General features: G+C 38.2%; 1 protein-coding gene and 1 non-coding gene across 6 annotated transcripts in view; both read left to right on the forward strand.

Moving 5' to 3' along the window:
* The window catches only part of SCAI (suppressor of cancer cell invasion), a 206,783-nt gene that overhangs the window by 121,009 nt on the left and 66,956 nt on the right, over window positions 1–18,818 (forward strand). For all 5 annotated transcript variants that reach the window (XM_069082770.1, XM_069082771.1, XM_069082772.1 and 2 more), the window contains 3 exons: window positions 10,144–10,239; window positions 11,856–11,942; window positions 18,569–18,667. In XM_069082770.1, the coding sequence (XP_068938871.1) occupies window positions 10,144–10,239; window positions 11,856–11,942; window positions 18,569–18,667 (282 nt within the window). The remainder of the gene's footprint in view (window positions 1–10,143; window positions 10,240–11,855; window positions 11,943–18,568; window positions 18,668–18,818) is intronic.
* Window positions 9,030–9,133, forward strand: LOC138157322 (U6 spliceosomal RNA). The gene has a single exon (XR_011167360.1). It is a non-coding gene; the product is annotated as a U6 spliceosomal RNA (small nuclear RNA).

Below are 18,818 nucleotides of genomic sequence, written 5' to 3' on the forward strand. Positions count from 1 at the left end.
AAAACAGAACAGGCTACCTCAGGCAAAGGTCCTCCTCTCCCCACTCACAGCAACCACCCAGCGTCCTGGAAGAGCGCTCCCAGCAGCTCCGGCCCCTGGCAGTGCTCAGCCGGAGTCCTAACTCAAAAAAAAAAAAAAGGCAACTGCCGCCAACTGCCAACCACAGGACCGTTAGCTCGGCTTTTTTTTTTTTCTTGCTCTGCTATGTCAGCACGTCCATGGGGCATGGGAGATCTTTAAATCCCATAACCCTTACATACATCCATACCTCATCACAGTTACCAGAGAGGGAAGCATCAACATCTGGGTTTTCAAAGCCTCACTTGAAGGTTTATATAGCCTTCTCCTGGCTCAGAGAATGTAACAAACCTCTTGACCCCACTGCCCAATCACAAAGTATCTCCTGAAAAACAAACCTCCAGCCACAGGCTCCAGGTGCACTTAAGCCTATCAAAGGGTCTAGGGGCAGGGAAGATCTTAAATTCACATTCCCATAATGCCCATAGCATAGACAATATACATTTGAATTAGCATTAACATCTCTTAGGTACCTACTTAATCCTCACAAAATAAAGACATCATATTTTCAAGATAACTACTGGTTACCAAATTGGCCAGGGGGCCTTAAACAAACACAAAGTACATTCTGGTGCATCTCATCAATCCAAAACAAAAATGTCCAAATAAAGTTCTCTTGGGGGAAGGGGGGTGTTCTTACCCTCACGCTACCCTTGCAGGCTTAGCAACAGGGTGGGTTCCTTGGGGGTTCATGGCCCTTCACCCCACCCACTACAGACACAAGTCCATCCTCCCCCTGGGTCCCAAACTGTGGGATGCAGCAAGAAAACACTCCTGCTTTGCTGCACAGTGCTTTTCTTGTCTGGTGGCTGAATTCTGAACTCCTGGGTTCCTTCTCCTCCTGCAGGAGGAAGCCACTCCTGGCTTCTGCTCCAGTCCTGATGCAGGCAGTTCCTGCTCTCAGCTCAGTGAAGTCAGCATGCATGCCATTCTTCTCTCCTGTTCCATGGCTCCATAGAGTCACAGCTACCACAACTGGGAAACAAACAATTATCCCAGTCCCCATATTTTTCTTTTAGTCTTCAGATCCTGTACATGGATGCCATTTGTAGCAGCAAGCACCACAGAACACCCAGGGTGTCTGCCAACACAGGTTCTTTTCTAAAGGAAAGCAACTCAAAATGGGTTAACAATCTTGCTTTAATCAATCAAACATATAATTTACCTAGTTCAGGGGAAAAAGTCAGCACCCAGAACTTCAGAGTATACTGACAGAAGTTACAAGAAGACAGAGAAACATTTCAAGTAGATAGGCCTCCAACTGTCTGACCATTACATCTATACATAGTCACAGTTACCAGAAAGGGAAGTATCAACATCTGGGTTTTCAAAGCGGGGGGACTCAATGGCTGCCCAGAGTCTCATCGGGTCAAATCACACACTTTTCTAAGTAAGCACCCTATAATTTTTTTTGTACATATAGGACCTTTTCCTTTTTGTTTTTTATCTCTTTTGGGATATGGACCTAGTAGTGGTATTGCTAGGGTCAAAGGGTTTGCATGGTTTTATAGCCCTTTAGACAGAGTTCCAGATTGCAATACAGAATGATTGAATCAGTTCACAACTCCACAAACAGTGCATTAAAGTTTCATTTTTCCTTCATCCCCTCTAATATTTGTCATTTTATCTTTTCTGTCCTATTAGCCTATCTAAGAGGTTTAATAGAGTTTAATTTGCATTTCTCTAATCCATAGTGAGTTAGAGTATTTTTTCATATGGTTATAGATAGCTTTGATTACTTCATTTGAAAACTGATCATATCTTTTGATTATTTATCACTTGGGGAATGGCTACATTTACAAATTTGACTCACTTCTCTGTATGTTTGAGAAATGAGGTCTTTGCCAGAGAAGCTTGCTTCAAAATTTTTTTTCCACAGTTACTGTTACTAAACTGTATTTCCCTCCATCCTAATCTTCCCTCTCCTGTTTATTCTATTCTCTCTCCTTTTACCCTGTCCCTCCTCAAAAGTGGTAAAGCAGTATCTTTGCAAAATTACCATTAGGTCTTATTTAGAAGCACTTTATATTCTGGAGCTACTAGTTAGTGCTGAATTAATATGAGTTTGCAGGTAGTTGCTCATATAAAGTTTTTCATGAAAGGAGAAACTATGTGATCATTTGTTGGGGATGTTCTGAAAGGTTGTGGTTTTTTTTTTTTTTAATTAAAGTATATAGGATTCGTCAATGACCTCTAATACCCCAGGTCTGTCATTCTGTGACTTAGTTTGGAAGCAGTATGGAAAAAAAAATTTATTTCTTCTGAAGCAGCTAACTAATATAGTAAATAGAGTGCTAAGTCTGGAGTCTTCAGAAGAGCTGAATTCAAATATAGTCTTTGAAACAAGCTCTGTGACCCTGGGCAAGTCACTTAACTTCTGCTGTTCTCTCCCAACTCTAAAATGGGGATAATAGGGAGTCAAGATGATGGAGTAGAAGCAGGACCTCCCTGCTGCTCCAGTTTCCACCTTCCCCAGTCCATGTAAAAAGGGTACTCTAAACAAACTTTGGAGCGGCAGAGCCCACAAAATGACACAGAGAAGCTAACCTCCTGCTGACGAAAGCCTGGTAGGCCAGCAGGAATTGGCCAGCTCAGTGCTCTGGGAGCCAAGCCCAGCCCCACGCCAAGGCTTTAGCCCCAGGGCGGGCCTGACCAGCCACCGGCTGGAGGGACTCCAGATCAGCAACAGCTGTGACTGTTTCCAGATTTATTAACACATAGATACGAAGGACAAAGTGAGAGGTCAGTGCAGTCTGGACTTTGGGACCCAGTAAGTGGGAGTGTACGCTGAGACTGCCGGCACAGCCAGCCAGCGCCACGTGGCAGCTTCAGCTTCTGGCCTGCAGAGTCTAGGGGGACCAAGCATCAGTTTGAGGGGTAATCGCTCTTGCTTTAACCTGCTTGGATCTGGATTGCAGTCTAGGGTGGAGGTCCTGAGGTGTGTGTCCACCTTGTCAGAGTGTGTGGAGACCTCAGAGAGGGCACCCAATTAATACCTCCGGCAGCTGAGAAAACCCCAGTATTTGGGACGAAAGCTCTCCTGTCTGGTGGCAGAGTCCTACTGTGGCAAAAAGCCCCAAGTCAAGTGACTGAGGGCCAACATGACCAGGCAAAGGAAACAAAGCAGACAGAAGATTCCAACATTAGATTCCTATTTTGGGGACTAAAAGGAGCAAAGCATGGAACAGGAGGAAGACAGTGAAATCAGAACTCCTGCACCAAAAGCTTCAAAGGAAAATACGAGCTGGTTACAGGCCATAGAGAACCTTAAGAAGCAGATAAGAGAAATAGAAGAAAAATTGCGAAGAGAAATGAGAACAATGCAAGGAAATTACAAAATGAGAGTCAACAGCCTGACTAAGGAAAATCATACCTTAAAAAATAGACTAACTCAAATGTCAAAAGAGGCTCAAAAAGGCAATGAGGAGAAGAATGCCTTAAAAAGACGAATTTGCCAGATGGAAAAAGAATCTCAAAAGCTCAATGAGGAGAATCATTGCTTCAGAATTAGATTGGAGCAAATGGAAGCTAATGACTTCATGAGAAATCAAGATGCTGTTAAACAGGTCCAAACAAATGAAAGAATAGAAAGGCAATGTGAAATATCTCATGGGAAAAACCACTGACCTGGAAAATAGATCCAGGAGAGATCATTTAAAAATGATTGGACTACCTGAAAGCCATGATCAAAGTAAGAACCTAGAAATCATCCTCCAGGAAGTTCTCAAAGAAAACTGCCCTGATATTTTAGAACCAGAGGGCAAAATAGAGGTTGCAAGAATGCACCGATCACCTCTTGAAAAAGATCCCCAAAAGAAAACTCCTAGGAATATTATAGCCAGGTTCCGGAATTCCCAAGATTAAGGAGAGAATATTACAAGCAGCCAGGAAGAAACAATTTGAATATTGTGGAAACACAATCAGGATAACCCAGGATCTGGAAGCTACACTGAGGGATCGAAGGGCTTGGAATATGATATTCCAGAGGTCAAAGGAGCTGGGATTAAAACCAAGAATCACCTACCCAGCAAAACTGAGTATCATGTTTCAGGGGAAAATATGGTCATTCAGTGGAAGAGAAGACTTTCAATCATTCTTGCTGAAAAAACCAGAGTTGAATAGAAAATTTGACATTCAGATACAAGAAGCAAGAGAAGCATGAGAAGGTAAACAGGGAAAAGAAATCATAAGGAACTTATCAAAGTTGAACTATTAACATTTCTACATGGAAAAACAATGATTGTAACTTATGAAACTTTCCTCAGTAGTTGAAGGGAATGGAAATATATATATATATATATATATATATATGTCTATATATGAGGGTATATGGGCATATGAATACATATGTAAATATGTGTATATATGTTTACAGGTATACATAGATAGAGGGCACAGGACCAATTTAACAGGAAGGGATGATACTTAAAAGGTGAAATTAAGAGGTGAGAGAAGAATATAATGAGAGGAGATGGGGAGAGACAGAATGGGGTAAACTATCTGATATAGAAGAGGCAAGGGAAAATGGTTACAGTGGAGGGGAAGAATAGGAAGGCAAAAGGGAATGGGTCAACCTTATTCCCATTGAATTTGACTTGAGGAGGGAATGAAATACACACTGAATAGGGTATCTCACCCTCCAGGAAAGTAGGGGGGGACGGGGATGAGAGGGAGGATGATGGAAGGAAGGGCAGGCTGGGGGGAAGGGAAGTTGGAAGCACCCACTTTTGAAAAGGGATGGGATCAAAGTAGAGAATAGAACAAGTGGGAGGTAGGATAGGAGGGAGGAAAATATAGTCAGTCTTTTGCAATATATCTACTATGTTATTTTTTAGCATTAGCCACACATGTACAACCTATACTGCAGTGAATGAATCTGGAATTCAAAGTTTTAAAATGAAATACTCAAATATGTATGTATATATGTATATACTGTTATTAATACTATTTTACATGTAATTGGGAAATAAGATGTACAGGCACTGGGGCATAGAGATCCACTGGAAAAGTCGAAAGGGGTATGGGAGAAAATATGGGAGAGAGCAGATTGGAGAAGGGGATATCCTGTGGGACTGCTATTTTGGGGCGGTGGGTAAGGGAAAAACAGGGAGAAAATTTGTAACTCAAAATCTGGCAGAAATGAATGACGTAAATCAGAAGTTAATAAAGCATTTGAAAAATAAAAAAAAATTAAATGGGGATAATAAAAGCAAACCTACTTCCTAGAGTTGTTGTGAGGCTCAAATGAGATATTTGTAAAGTGCTTTTTAATATAGTGCATAACACAAATTGGAACTTAATAAATGCTTATTTCCTTTTCTTAGTAGCTGTTAAAGATGTTGCCATTTCACAGTTAGTTATAAAAAATTTCATATTCTCCATGATAGACTATCACATAACTTTTTTTTACCTTATTTTTCTTGAGTTTTTTTGTCTATGTTTTCTTTCACTTGACTATTATTTATATGTTTTGCATGATCACACATGGATAATCTCTATTTAGACTTTGAACCTAAATAATCTGGCCCACTCTGTCAATCCAAATTTTTCTCAGTTCCTCCAACATACAGTCTATTCTTGACAGGCCTGTAACATCACTGCATACATTGTCTCTTATGTTTATTCTCTTCTCTCCACTAAATATCCAGCACCTGAGGTTAATCACTTATCCTTTTCTTGGCCTATTTTAATAGACTCCTCATTAGTGTTCCAACTTTCATGTCATGGTCAAAATAATCTTTCTAAGGTACAGTTTCCACAATTTGATTCCTACCTAATAAGTTTACAATCTTACTTGTGTATCACTTAAATTGAACCAGTTCTTTTCTGAGACTGAGACTGTCTCCCTTCTTCATATCTTTGCACTAACTCTTCTACATACCTAAAATGCACTCCCTTCTTGCCTCTTGCCTTTCTGTATCATTATCATCTTTCCAGGCTCAGTTTAGGTGTTAGTTTGTGTAGCTTTCTCTGACTCTTTCAGTTGCTACTGTACTTTCTTTCCACGATTTACATTTAATTATTTCTGTGACTGTTATGTTCCTTCCTAATAGAATGTAACCTCTTTGAAAACTGGGACTGTTTAAAAAAAAAAATCATACTTTTTGTGACTTCGACTTGTAGCCATTAATTGAATTGACTTAAAGTCTCTTCTATCTCTAATGTTCTTGTGATCATAAGAAAGTTATATGCCCTCTCCTAGCCTCATTTCTTAACTGTAAAGTGAAAGGGTTGATTAGTTCTCCATAGCTTCTTCTAGCTCTAACATTTGGTTATTCTGTGATTTGGCAGGAAAAAGTTAAACTAAGAGCTACCAATAGTTACTAACTAGGCTAAGAAACTTGCCTGATACTTAACTGAAAAATTGAGGCCATTCACCAAAAGCTCCCTCTTCTCCCTTTGTCCTCATCTTACATTACCCAAGTGCCTTCTACCATTATTTCCTCCTCCACCTTTGTTTTCACATGAAGAAGTGACTTCTTGTCATGAGAGATATTTCTACAGGCAAAGTGATCCTATTCCCTTTCCTCCTCTCTAGTAGATTGCCCCTTCTGTCATCCCCCCTCTTTTACTTACTCTTTCCTTGTCTACTGGCTACTTCCCTATTGCTAAGAAACATGTCCATGTCTCCTCCATCCTCGAAAAGACTCACTTGATCCATCCATCCCTGCTAGCTCTCATCCCATATCCCTCCTCTCTTTTGTGGCTAACTTCTTTATCCTTCTTGACCTCTCTACAGCCTTTGACACTGGTCAATCACTGTAATAATTTTAAATATTATATTGTTGATGTTACAATTATTGCTTGGTGTCAGTTATTTTTTTGATACTATATTCATAATGATAATATTCTAAAATGTAGTCTTTTAGGCTAAGTGGTCCTAATGTCTACAGGAACAAATAGGGAAAAAACAGATAATCTGTACTTTTCTACCATTAACTCTATGTCAGCAAATTTTTTATTGAATGAAATCTCAACCGGCAGGGGTCTTGAGTTATTCTCTTTCTTCTGCCTTGGTTAACATTAGATCCTCCTTCCAGTCTGTTGTCTAGATAAAGAAACTCCTCTTACCTGAGCTTCACTCAAGTTTAGTATCAATAAGGCACTATTAGACTTTTGTCAGATGCTTTCAATGAAGATGAAAATGGCATCAAGGTCAGCTTTTGCACTGATGGTAAATTGTTTTAACTTGAAAAGGCTACAAACCAAGACTAAAGTGGAGGAAGAGTTGGTACATGTTTTTTTGTTCACAGATGATTGTGCACTCAGTGCAGCCTCTGAGTCTGAGATGCAGCAAAGTATGCATCTGTTCTCTGATGCTTGTGCTAATTTTGGCCTAACAATAAATACCTAAACAACAGAGGTTATTGACCAGCCAGCACCACACCATCCATGCATGGAACCACTTGTTATAGTAAATGGTGGAGAAATTTTGAATGCTGTGGATAAGTTCACTTACCTTGGCGGTGTACTTTCCAGGAATGTACATATAGATGATGAGGTTGACACATGCATCACCAGAGCTAGCTCAGTTTTTGGGAGACTGAAGGAAACTGAGAGAGAAGAAGTATTAGACTGTCTACTAAACTGAAGGTCTACTGAGCTGTTGTGCTGACCTCATTGCTGTATGCCTATGAAACCTGGACATTATATCAGCATCATGCCAGGAAACTGAATCTCTTCCATTTGAATTATCTGAGGAAATTTCTGAAGATCACTTGGCAAGATAAGGTACTGGCCACTGAGACCCTTTCTCAAGCTGAACTGCCAAGTATTTAAACTTTATTGCAGAGCACAACTCCAATGGGCTGGACATGTTGTTCAAATGCCAAATGTACATTTGCATAAAAGACTTTCATGGAGAGCTCACATGAGGCAAGCACTCACATGGAGATCAGAAGTGATACTCTTAAGGTTTCTCTGAAGAACTTTGGAATCCAATATCCAGTCTTTTGCTAAGCCTGTTGATTTTACTTTGCAGCATCTCTGCATAGTCTTCCTTTTCTTCTCTAACACTGCCACTATTCTGGTACAGGCCTTCATCTCCTTGTTACACAACAGGCAACCCTGCTGATTGTCTGCCTGCCATGGGTCTTTCCCTTCTTCAATCCTTCCTCTACTTGGTTGTCAAAGTGATGTTCCTAAAGTACAGGTCTGATCATGTCACTCCCCTCTTTGATAAACCCTAGAGGTTTCTTACCACTTGCAGGATCAAATATAAAATCCTGTTTGTTGTTCCAAGTCCCTCATAACTTAACCTATCCCTACACCTTTCTAGTCTTATTCCTTACATTTTCCACATACTCCGTGATTCAGTGACACTGGCTTCCTTGTTGTTCTTTGAACAAGACACTCCATCTCCTGACTCTACTCATTTTCGGTGGCTATCTCTTTCCTCTGCCCCACCATGTCCGGAATGTTTCCCTTCTCATCTTTACCTCTTAACTTCTCTGACTTCTTTCAAGTCCCAGCGAAAATTTCACCTTCCACAGGAAGCTTTTCCTAGTTCACTTTAATTCTAATGCTTTTACCTCTGTTGATTATCTCCAATGTGTCCTGTCAGTAGCTTTGTTTGTATATAGTTATTTGTGTGTTGTCTTCTCCCATTAGATTTTAAGCTTTTTGAGGGCAGGAGTTTTGCCTTTCTTGTTCATAGTAGGTGCTTAATCAATGTTTATTGACTGACTGGGTATAAAAGCCAGCAGAGAATCCATCATTCGGTCTAGTTAGTGGTTTGCCCTTGTTTATGAAATTATTAGAGATTTTCCTTAAACAAAGGTGAAGAAGAGAGATTAAAAAAAATTTTCTGAAGTATTGGTTGAATAACAGTCTGAAATAAGCAATTCTCATTCATTGTTTTGGTTGTAAACTCCTTGAGAATAGGGCCTTTTATTCCATATACCCAATCCAAGGCTTTGGACTTAGTAGGTACTTGAAAAGTAGTTGTCAATGTTCACTTTAGCAGCACATATACTAAGTTAGAATGATACAGAGAAAATTAACATGACTTCTGCACAGGGATGACATGCAAATTTGTGAAGTATTCCAAATTTTAAAAACCATGAAACTTGTCAGGTGAATGAATGAATGAGTATCATCTGTGTTTATACAATAATAAATAACTCACAGTCTATAGGTTTTTTTATTGTTTACAATTTTATAAACAACCCTTTGAGACATTAGTAGTATGTTTTTCTGTTTCACAAATGAGGAAACTAAGACTTAGAGAAGCTGTTTAGATGTAGCAAGGTGATGCAGTAGATGAGATGTTGGACTTGGAAGTCAGGAAGACTTAAATTCAAATCTCACTTCATATACCTGGTGGGTATTAGGTGATCTGGGAGGGTCACTTAACCTCTCTTGGGTTTTATCTGTAAAATAGTAGCTTGCTGTTGGGACAAATGAGAAAATATTTGTAAAGTATTTTGCAAATCTTAAAGTGCTATATAAATGTTAGCTATTATTTTCATTAAATGATTCGTCCATGGTTACACAAATAGTGTCACTTTAGATTAGAACACAGATTTCTCAGGGGCAGCTAGGTGGTGTAGTGAATAGAGCACTGGCCCTGGAGTCAGGAGGATCTGAGTTCAAATGTGGCCTGAGACAATTAACATTTACTAGCTGCGTGACCTTGGGCAAGTCATTTAACCCCAGTTGCCCTGCCTTCTCCCCTCCCCCCCAAAAAAGACAACAAACAAACAAGCAAACAAAAAGAACACAGATCTCTTGACTGGATACATTACCTTGTTCATAGTAAATGCTTCTGTCCTTTTCCCATGATGCCATGTTGGTTTTCTCTATGTACAATATGCATTTAAAACTGGGAACTTCATATCTTCAGAATAAGCACATTCCTATGTAGAGAAAAACATACAAGGTGATCAAATTATAGTCAATTAATAGGTGACCTTATTGCATCCTTATTTCTACCATGATATGCCACATTTTTTTAGTAAAACCTCATCAAAAGTGTTTCTGAACTGCCTGTATTAAAATTTTGTGTGATTTTAAAAATGTTTAACTTGGTGCAGTTTACAAATAAATATATCCTTGCTGTTACAGAGATTTGCCACAGTATGGACAAAAGCAGTGGCAGTCCTATTTTGGGCGAACTTTTGATGTCTACACCAAACTCTGGAAGTTCCAACAACAACATCGGTAAGAAAATGAATCCTGTTAGATTTTCTAGCCAGAAATCATTGGTGCAAACCACAAAGTATTTGTAGAGACTACTACTGCTACTTCTTGTGGTGGTAACTTAATTTTCATAAATTGCTATGGCCATAAAAATCGTCATCTATTGATTAGCCTTCAGGGGCTGAACCCTCTTTAGTAAGTTAAGATGGTCTAAGATTATTCATACATAATCTGTTGGGTGTGGAGAAGTAGTATTGGAAGTATTTTCAGCTGACTAAGATCTACTAGCTGTACTATTGTAGTTTTCAAGAATCTGGGTGACCTCCACACTATGATGGCATAGTGAATATATTTTAGAGGATTAGTGGCTGAATGAATGAGTGAATGAAATGAAAAAAAACTATCAAATATTTACTGTGTACTGTGGTAAGCTCTGGGAATAACAATATTTTGAAAATAGATTCCTCACTATCAAGTACCTTATCTTCTAGTAGGGGAATATGATATACATAGAGAAGAGATGACTAGGTAAGGGAGGGTTTTGTTTTTGTTTTTGTTTTTCTTGGGGACATGAAAATGGAATGGGGTGTGTGTGCACTGGGAAAGGATCAGGCAGATGATGAGACAGTTGGATGGAATGTGATACCAGAGTATGGTCTCATTTCTAGGGGTAGCTAATAGATATAGCTTACTAGGTTGTATACCCTTAGTCAGCAGTCATTGGGTTGGGCCTTGAGTGGGATCTCCAAAGATGAGTGGATTAGCTTCTTCATGGACTGGTGCATAAATTCAAGAAGACCTGAATATGGAGGTCCAAGTGTTGAGTCTAGGTGTGGGTAAAGGATGGTAGTCTAGGTAGTGAGGAACAGGTTGGTGATGGCAGATGGTAGGAAGGCTCAGGTGAATGACTAGACAACTAGGGTAATTCTGCTCTTATTCTGATTGTGATCCTCATTATCCTCATTATTCTAATGGTCAGAGACATCATATTTCATTGTCCTGCCTCATTTGTGTTTTTTTTTTACTGAACAAATGATAGTAATGGTTTATTGTTGGGTTTTTATAAGTTAGAATAGGAAGAAACAAATGTAAAAATTAATATTTGAAAATGTAGCACATTTATCTAACCTTTACAGCAATGTTTCTTAACATTTGTAATAGTGCAGAAAGAACTCCTATGACGAATAGACCATATTTTTAAATTTTAAAATAAGCTTCCTTGTTACTTATAGAATGACAAATTCACAGAATTTTTAAGCTGAAAGGTACCTTTGAGGGCTCCTAGTCCAACCCTGCTAATTTTAAAAATAACTTTATCAAGGTGACATAGTGGCAGTCTTGAATTTAGAATTTTCTAATATAATATGCCAAGCATGATCCTACTTTGCATTAATTTTAACTTTGTTTAACATGCTGTATCTTTGGGGTGTTTCCTTAGCTTGTACTAGATATCACTTGTCCCATCTGGAGTCTTTAAGACTAGATAATGAATGCTTTTTGAAGTGATCAAATAGCTGCTTTGGGATTGCTTAAAAAATTTTGATTAGTACAAGTGTATTGTATTTATAAACTTGGTGTTTTCTTCCCTGTTCTTCAATCCTCATGTCTGCTCCCCCCAACTTTTTTTTTTTAAACAGTCAAGTCTTGGATAATCGGTATGGCTTGAAGCGATGGCAGATAGGGGAAATTGCTTCCAAGATTGGACAGCTTTACTACCATTATTAGTAAGTAAACAACTTATATATAGATTCATGTGTTATACTGAGAGAAGTGAATTAAAACATGTAGGAGTTGAAGTGTGGGTTAACCTCGATTCCTAGTGTAAGAAGAGAGCAACTAATCAGACAGAACATTCTAAGGGCTTAGAAAACAAAGAACAGATGGGGATGATGTGAAGTGACTGACACTAAAATACATATCAAGGAACCACTGGTCTCTCTGGGAGACTTCCATACTTCCTGGGTTGTCTTTGCAGACCTGTTATGTAGTGTTTAGGAGTCTGCTCATCATTTCCAACAAATGAGTTTTCAATTGTCTGGAGACTTTATTACTCTCCTAGGAGCTCTAATGTGTGTGTGTTTGTATGTGTATATATAACACACACATACATATCTATATGTCTATATATATTACATATATATATATACATATATATTAAAAAACAGCAAACTTACAGAGTAATGTGGTATTTATTAAAAGATGATGTGTGTGGGGCAACTAGGTAGTACACTGGATAGAGCACTGGTCCTGAAATCAGGAGAGTCTGAGTTCAAATCTGGCCTTAGATACTGATTAGCTGTGTGACCCTGGGCAAGTCACTTAACTCCAGTTGCTCCCCAAAAATAACAAAAAAGAGATGACTGTGGTGATAATCATTTTATAGTTGACTATATCCTTAAAACAATGACATCTGGCAAAGAGGAGAGACCACGTTTTAGGGAGTCTGCCTTTCATTAATGGTACTTTTTTATTAAGTTAAAAAATGAGCTTTGCACATACAAGATAAGGTAGGTATAGCTATATATGAATATTTAGTGAACTATAAGCTCAAACAGGAGCCAGTACTGTAACATTGCAGCCTAGAATGGCATTAGCATTTTGGCCTGCATTAATAGGAGCATAGTGTCTAGAATGAGAGCGGTGATAGTGTCCTTGTGCTCAATCTTGGATCATATCTAGGATACTGTGGCTGATTCATGGCAATGCATTTTAGGAAGGATGTTGGTAAGTTGGAGTTTTTCTGAGCATAATGATTTCCTTATCACTGGAATTCCCTCTAATTTCTATAATGTACAAGTCCATGATATATGACTAAGACTAGCCCTCTTTTGGGTGCTGTCAAAAGTGCATCTCTTGTCTCAGAAATGCCTTTGTTAATGTACAGAACTGCTTATTTGGGAGTCACTAAAACTCAGAGCCCAAGAGGTTAGGCAACTCCTAAAATTCATTGGCAAAATTCCCACAGAACCATGAAATCTTTGAGATATATGTCATCTAGTCCAACCTGTCTCTGAACAGGAATCTTTTCTACAGTATTCTGAAGAAGTCATCCATCTTTTGCCTAAAGACTTTCAGTAATGGAGAACTCACTAAAATAGTCAATTCCTTTTGTGGACAGATTCTTAGGATGCTTTTCCTTTTATCAAGCCAAAGTTTTCTTTTTGACTTCTACCCCTTGTTCTCAGTTCTTCCCTTTCAAACCCAAGGAAAAAGAAATATAATTTGTTTTAATATGACTTTTCCACAATAACCCTTTAAATGCTTGAAAACAGCAATATTCACCTCAGTCTTCTCTTACCTGAGGGGCATGGTTACCATCTCTGGATAAACTTTGGTGTCACCTTGCTAAAAATGTAGCTAAGGACTGAGGAGTCAAGTAGTCCGGGGTTGGTCTGATGAAGAGGGATAAGTATTTAATACTCACTTGAGCACATTAACTTTGATTATGTTTAAAACTACATGAAAATAAGGTCATGGAAGAAAGAGATAAAAAAGACAGATGAATTTTGATTAGTAAGTTGTAGATTGGAAACTGTTTTAGGATATAACAACTATCTAGGGAATGACTAGAGAAAAACCTGTCCTAGGATGTCTCCTTTCCCTGTTGTCAACTAATGGAATTATGCTAGTGATAGCAATAGGATAAGAGAAAGAAATTTAGGCATAAACATAGAAAAGAGGAGACAGAACTACTCTATTGATGACATGATGATTTACTTAGAAAATCCCAGAGAAACAGCAAAGAAACTGAGACTTCGATAACTTTGAGTGAATTAGTTAGATACAAAACAACTAGCAAAAATAACGAATATTAAAGTTCTTATGATTTAAAAAAATTATAAGAACCAGATTAAGTATCTTTTACTAGATAATAGTGGAAAATTATGAGGGAATTCTTAAATAAGACAAAAAGGAGATGCCAGAGAATAAAATAAATAAATTCAGGTACATGAAAGTGAAAAACTTTCACAAGGACAAAATTAATGAAAAAAGGGGAACAATTTACTGGGAATATATATAAATAAAATCAATTATCTCTTAGAAAAGTCTGATAGATCTAAGATACATAGGCAACAAACACAATAAGGTCAGAAGCTATTTTCTGAGAAATAAATGGTCAAAGGGCAGGAACAAATGGTTCTCAGAAGAATTGCAGATAATTAGCAACTACATATAAGATTGTTCCATGTCACTAATATTCAGAGAAATTTTTTGGGGGGGGGGCAAGATGGTGGAAGAATAGCAGGAAGAATTAAAGTAAACTGTCTTCCACAGTTTCTCCAAACAGATCTTTAAAATGTACAAAACCTAAACCTACTTAAAGTGAGCTGTCTTCCACAGTTCCTCTAAACAGATCTTTAAAATGACAAATCCTAAACCTACTTGGAAAATCCAAGAAAAAAATTTATTGTAAGTCATTTTTCCAGTTCATGTTGTCATAGGAAGATAGACAGCAAGGTCTGTGGCCATTGGGGGTGGATTATAGATAGGAACAGTCACAGGAAGAGCCTATGTACCAGGGCAAGAAGAAATTATGGATCTCATAGAGAAGAGGAGAAGCTTGTTCAGAGTGCTGGATAAGTTGCCAATGTGGAGCTCTGTTGCTCATTATCCTTTTCTAGGTAACAGATCCAGGGTATGTGAGGAGGGGACCTATGCCAGGGGATGGCATTCCAACATGAGGAGAATTTACATAGCCTAGGGCTATGTACAGAGCAAAAAAAAAGGTCAGAAGCAAGCCACAATTGTGAACAGCTAGCTGTCCGCTGGTTTGGAGAATAAGACTGAAGTGAAGGTCTTCAGTTTCAACTCAGTTTTCAATTCCTGCAACAGAATAACCAGGATAGGAATCTCAGATCTAAAGGGAGCCTATAATTTTGTTACTCTGAACCAACAGGGCTTTCCAGTTGTTTGTTGGTAGCAGAGCATTCTACTAAAACTTCAGATAAGGTGATCCCACAGGGTCAGATCAAACCTAAGTCAGGAACTTGTAGATATCAGACTCTGAGGGCAAAAATTAGACTTTGCCCTGGATCAGATCACTTTGGGAGCACTAAAAGTTTTTAGGTACCTACCCCAAGTTGTTTCTAAGATCCTGGAATAACAAAACACTCAACAAAACTAATAAAACCCCAAGACAGCTACAGCAAGACTAGCCCAGCCATTCCCTTCAGTAATACATAGAGCCCAGCCCTGACATAAAATTCAAAGTCAGAAAAAGGCTAGAAGAAAGAGGGGGAAAAAGAATGTCACCATAAAAAATGATCATGGTAACAGGTAGGTTCAAGGTACAAACCCAGAAAAAGACAATGATTCCATTGCATCTACAAGCAAAATCTCAAAGAAAAACACATCTTCAACAAGTTCAGCTGGAAAAAGTTGAAGCAAGAATTTAAAAAAGTTTTTTTTAATCAATAAAATGAGTGTATTAGAGGGGAAAAAATTGGAAAAGAAATGAGAGCTATAGGAGGAAGAAGCAGAAAGGGAATTAACAGCTTGTCACAAGAGGTACAAAATTATACCCAAACAACAAATTCTTTGAAAATTAAAATGAACCATATAGAAGCCAGTGAATCCATGAGATAATAGGAAATATTAAAACAAAATCAAAAGACTGAAAAAGTAGAAGAAATGTAAGGTCTCTCATAGCAAAAACAACTGTCTTGGAAAAGCAATTGAGAATAGATGATTTAAGAGTTACTGAATTGCATGAAAGCTCTGACCAAAAAAAGAGATGTGACATTCTATTTCAAGAAATTTTAAGAGAAAACTTTCCAGATCTCTTAGAACCAAAGACCAAGGTAGACATTTTTAAAATATTCATCAGTTAACCTCACGAATGAAACCCCCCCATATGAAAACCTCAGTAACAAAATTGCTAAAATCTAGAACTTCCAGTTCTAAGAACAAATCTATAAAGAAAGAATTTAGATATTGAGAAGTCACAGTCAGAATCACACTTAATTTAGTAACCACCATTCTAAAGGAATGAAAGACTTGCAATACTGTATTTGAGAAGGCAAAGGATATGGGCTTATAGCAAAGAATAACTTAGCTGGCAAAACTTATTTTAATGCTGCTAGGGGAAAATTAACCTTTAATGAAATAAAGGATTTCTGAGTATTCCTGTTGAAAAGGAGCTGCATAGATATCTACTTTGAAGTGCAAACACAGGAGTCAAAAGAAACACAAATGGTCAACATGAGTGTAAGTCATAAGGAACTGAAAAAGGACAAACTGCTTGTATTCTGATATGAGTTGATGATAATTGTGTCCTGTTTCTTCCCACCTTCCCCACCCCCAGAACCCTATCATCAGGGATCATAGAGGGAGATTAATTAGACTGAGAGCTTGCATACAGTTCTATTACTCCTTAATGAATGAACAAAGAATGGAAAGAGAGGGGAAGAAGAACATACTGGGGAGCAAGGAAGGATGGAGAAAATAATCTTGTAATCAGGGCATATAAATAGAAGTCTATATAAAAAATGAGGGAAAGGGTGTGGAGGGAGTGTGACACTTGAACCTCATTTTCATCTCACCTGGCCAGAGGAGAGAGGATTACACAAACACCTGCCCTCACCCCCCTATACATACACGGAAACAGAAAAACATTTCACCCAAGAGGGAAACGAGGGGCGGCCAGGTGGCTCAGCGAGTAAGAGCACCGGTCCCAGAATCAGGATGACCTAGGGATCGAATCCGGGCTCATATACTTAGCACCACACCCAGAAATAACTGGCCGTGTAACCTTGAGCAAGTTACTTAACCCCAATTGCTTATTTTTTTTTTTAAACGAAGGGAGGGAAACGAAACAGGAGAGAGGAAAATAAGGAGAGCACATTAAGGGAGGGGACAGTCCTAAGTAAAACAAACTCTAAGAAGTTCAAAAGTATTTATTGTAGCTCTTCATGTGGTGACAAAGAATTGAAAACTGAGGGGGTGGCCATTAATTGAGGGATGATCAAACAAGATAGTATGTAAATGTGATGGAATACTGTTGTGTTGTAAGAAATGATGAAAGGGATGGTTTCAGAGAAAATTGGAAAGACTGATGTAGAGTGAAGTAAGCAGAACCAGGTGAACAATTTATGCAGTCACAGCAATACTGTAAAGGCAAACAGCTTTGAAAAACTTAGGGGCTATGATCAGTTTAATGACCAAAGATGAGTCTGGAGGACTCATGAAACTCGCCACCATCTCTTGATAGAAAAGTGAAAGACTCAAGAGTACAGTTAAAGATTTCTTTTTTAAAAGATGTGGACAATGCAGGAATTTGTTTTGTTTGACCAAACATGTAATGGGTTTTTGTTTTTCTTTCTCATTTGGGAAGGGCTTGAGAGGGAGAGGTTTTTGCTAATTGAAAAAAATCAAAACTAAAAAAGAGATGCAGATCAAAACAACCTTGAGGTTCCACCTTATACCTAGCAAATTGGTAAAGATGAGAAAAGAGGGAAGTAGTCTGTGTGGGAAGGGCCATGGAAAGACAGTTTTATTGATCCTCCTTTGGGGGATATAGATGAATCAGTGCATCTGTTCCTGAAATCAATTTGGAATTATACTTAGAAAGTGACTAAAATGTCACTTTTTAAAATGACCCAGAGATTTGACTTCTAGGTGTGTATTCTAAGAATACCTAAGTCAAACAGAAAAAAAAGCTCCATATACACTAAAATATTCATAATTTTTATAGTAACAAAAATGCAAAGTATATAGATGCCTATCATTCGAGGAATCATTAAAAAACAATGGTATGTTAATGTATTGGCCTAATAATATGCTGTAAGCAATAATAACCAAAAAGTCTAGGAAGGGCTGGCCTGGCTAAAGCACTACAGTGGGACAAGTTAAGTACATAAGAATAGTCCCTCACTATTGGACTGGGTGGCACAAACAGGAGACCCACACCTCAAAAAGTGTGAAGGTGAAGGATCCTAAAGATGAGCTTTGCTTGTTTGACAGTTTCCCAAGTTTTTTTTTTTTACCTTGAAGAATCTTATTCATCCTCAGAGCACAAGGAGTCATTTAGTTTAACCCATATCTGAAGCATGAATACCCTTTACAGCTTCTCCAGCAAATGGTCATCCAGCTTGTTTGAAGATGATAGATAACTAGTTCTTTTCCAACGCAGTCCACTTTATTTTGGTGCAGTGCTGATTTCTAGGAAGTTTTTCTTATTTTGAGCTGAAATCTGATCAAGAACATGTGCTTCCTGCCATTGAGGAGCTTATAGTATAGAAAAGGAGCTCCAGTATTTTAGTAGACAGTAGAAGAACCAAGTACCTATATATTTGGAGAGTTTGAGATACACCCAGGTATAGAGAATTAAGATGATATATTTCTCCTACAGCCTGCGTACATCTGAGACCAGCTATCTGAATGAGGCCTTTTCCTTCTACTCTGCAATCAGACAGAGATCTTATTACTCTCAAGTCAGTAAAGAGGACAGGTATGGTGGAAGTAACACAATACCTATCAGTTTATAAATATGGTATCTAAAACTCATGAACTGCACTTTATTTAGTTTCTGCATCTAAGTGAGTGCATCACACAGAGTAGTTGCTTAATATTGATTGAATTGAATGATATAAAAAAATTAG

This window comes from Petaurus breviceps, unplaced genomic scaffold (genome assembly GCF_028583685.1).
Source record: "Petaurus breviceps papuanus isolate PSGF00001 unplaced genomic scaffold, PetGlider_PUasm1.0 171, whole genome shotgun sequence".
In the NCBI taxonomy this organism is placed as follows: domain Eukaryota; kingdom Metazoa; phylum Chordata; class Mammalia; order Diprotodontia; family Petauridae; genus Petaurus; species Petaurus breviceps.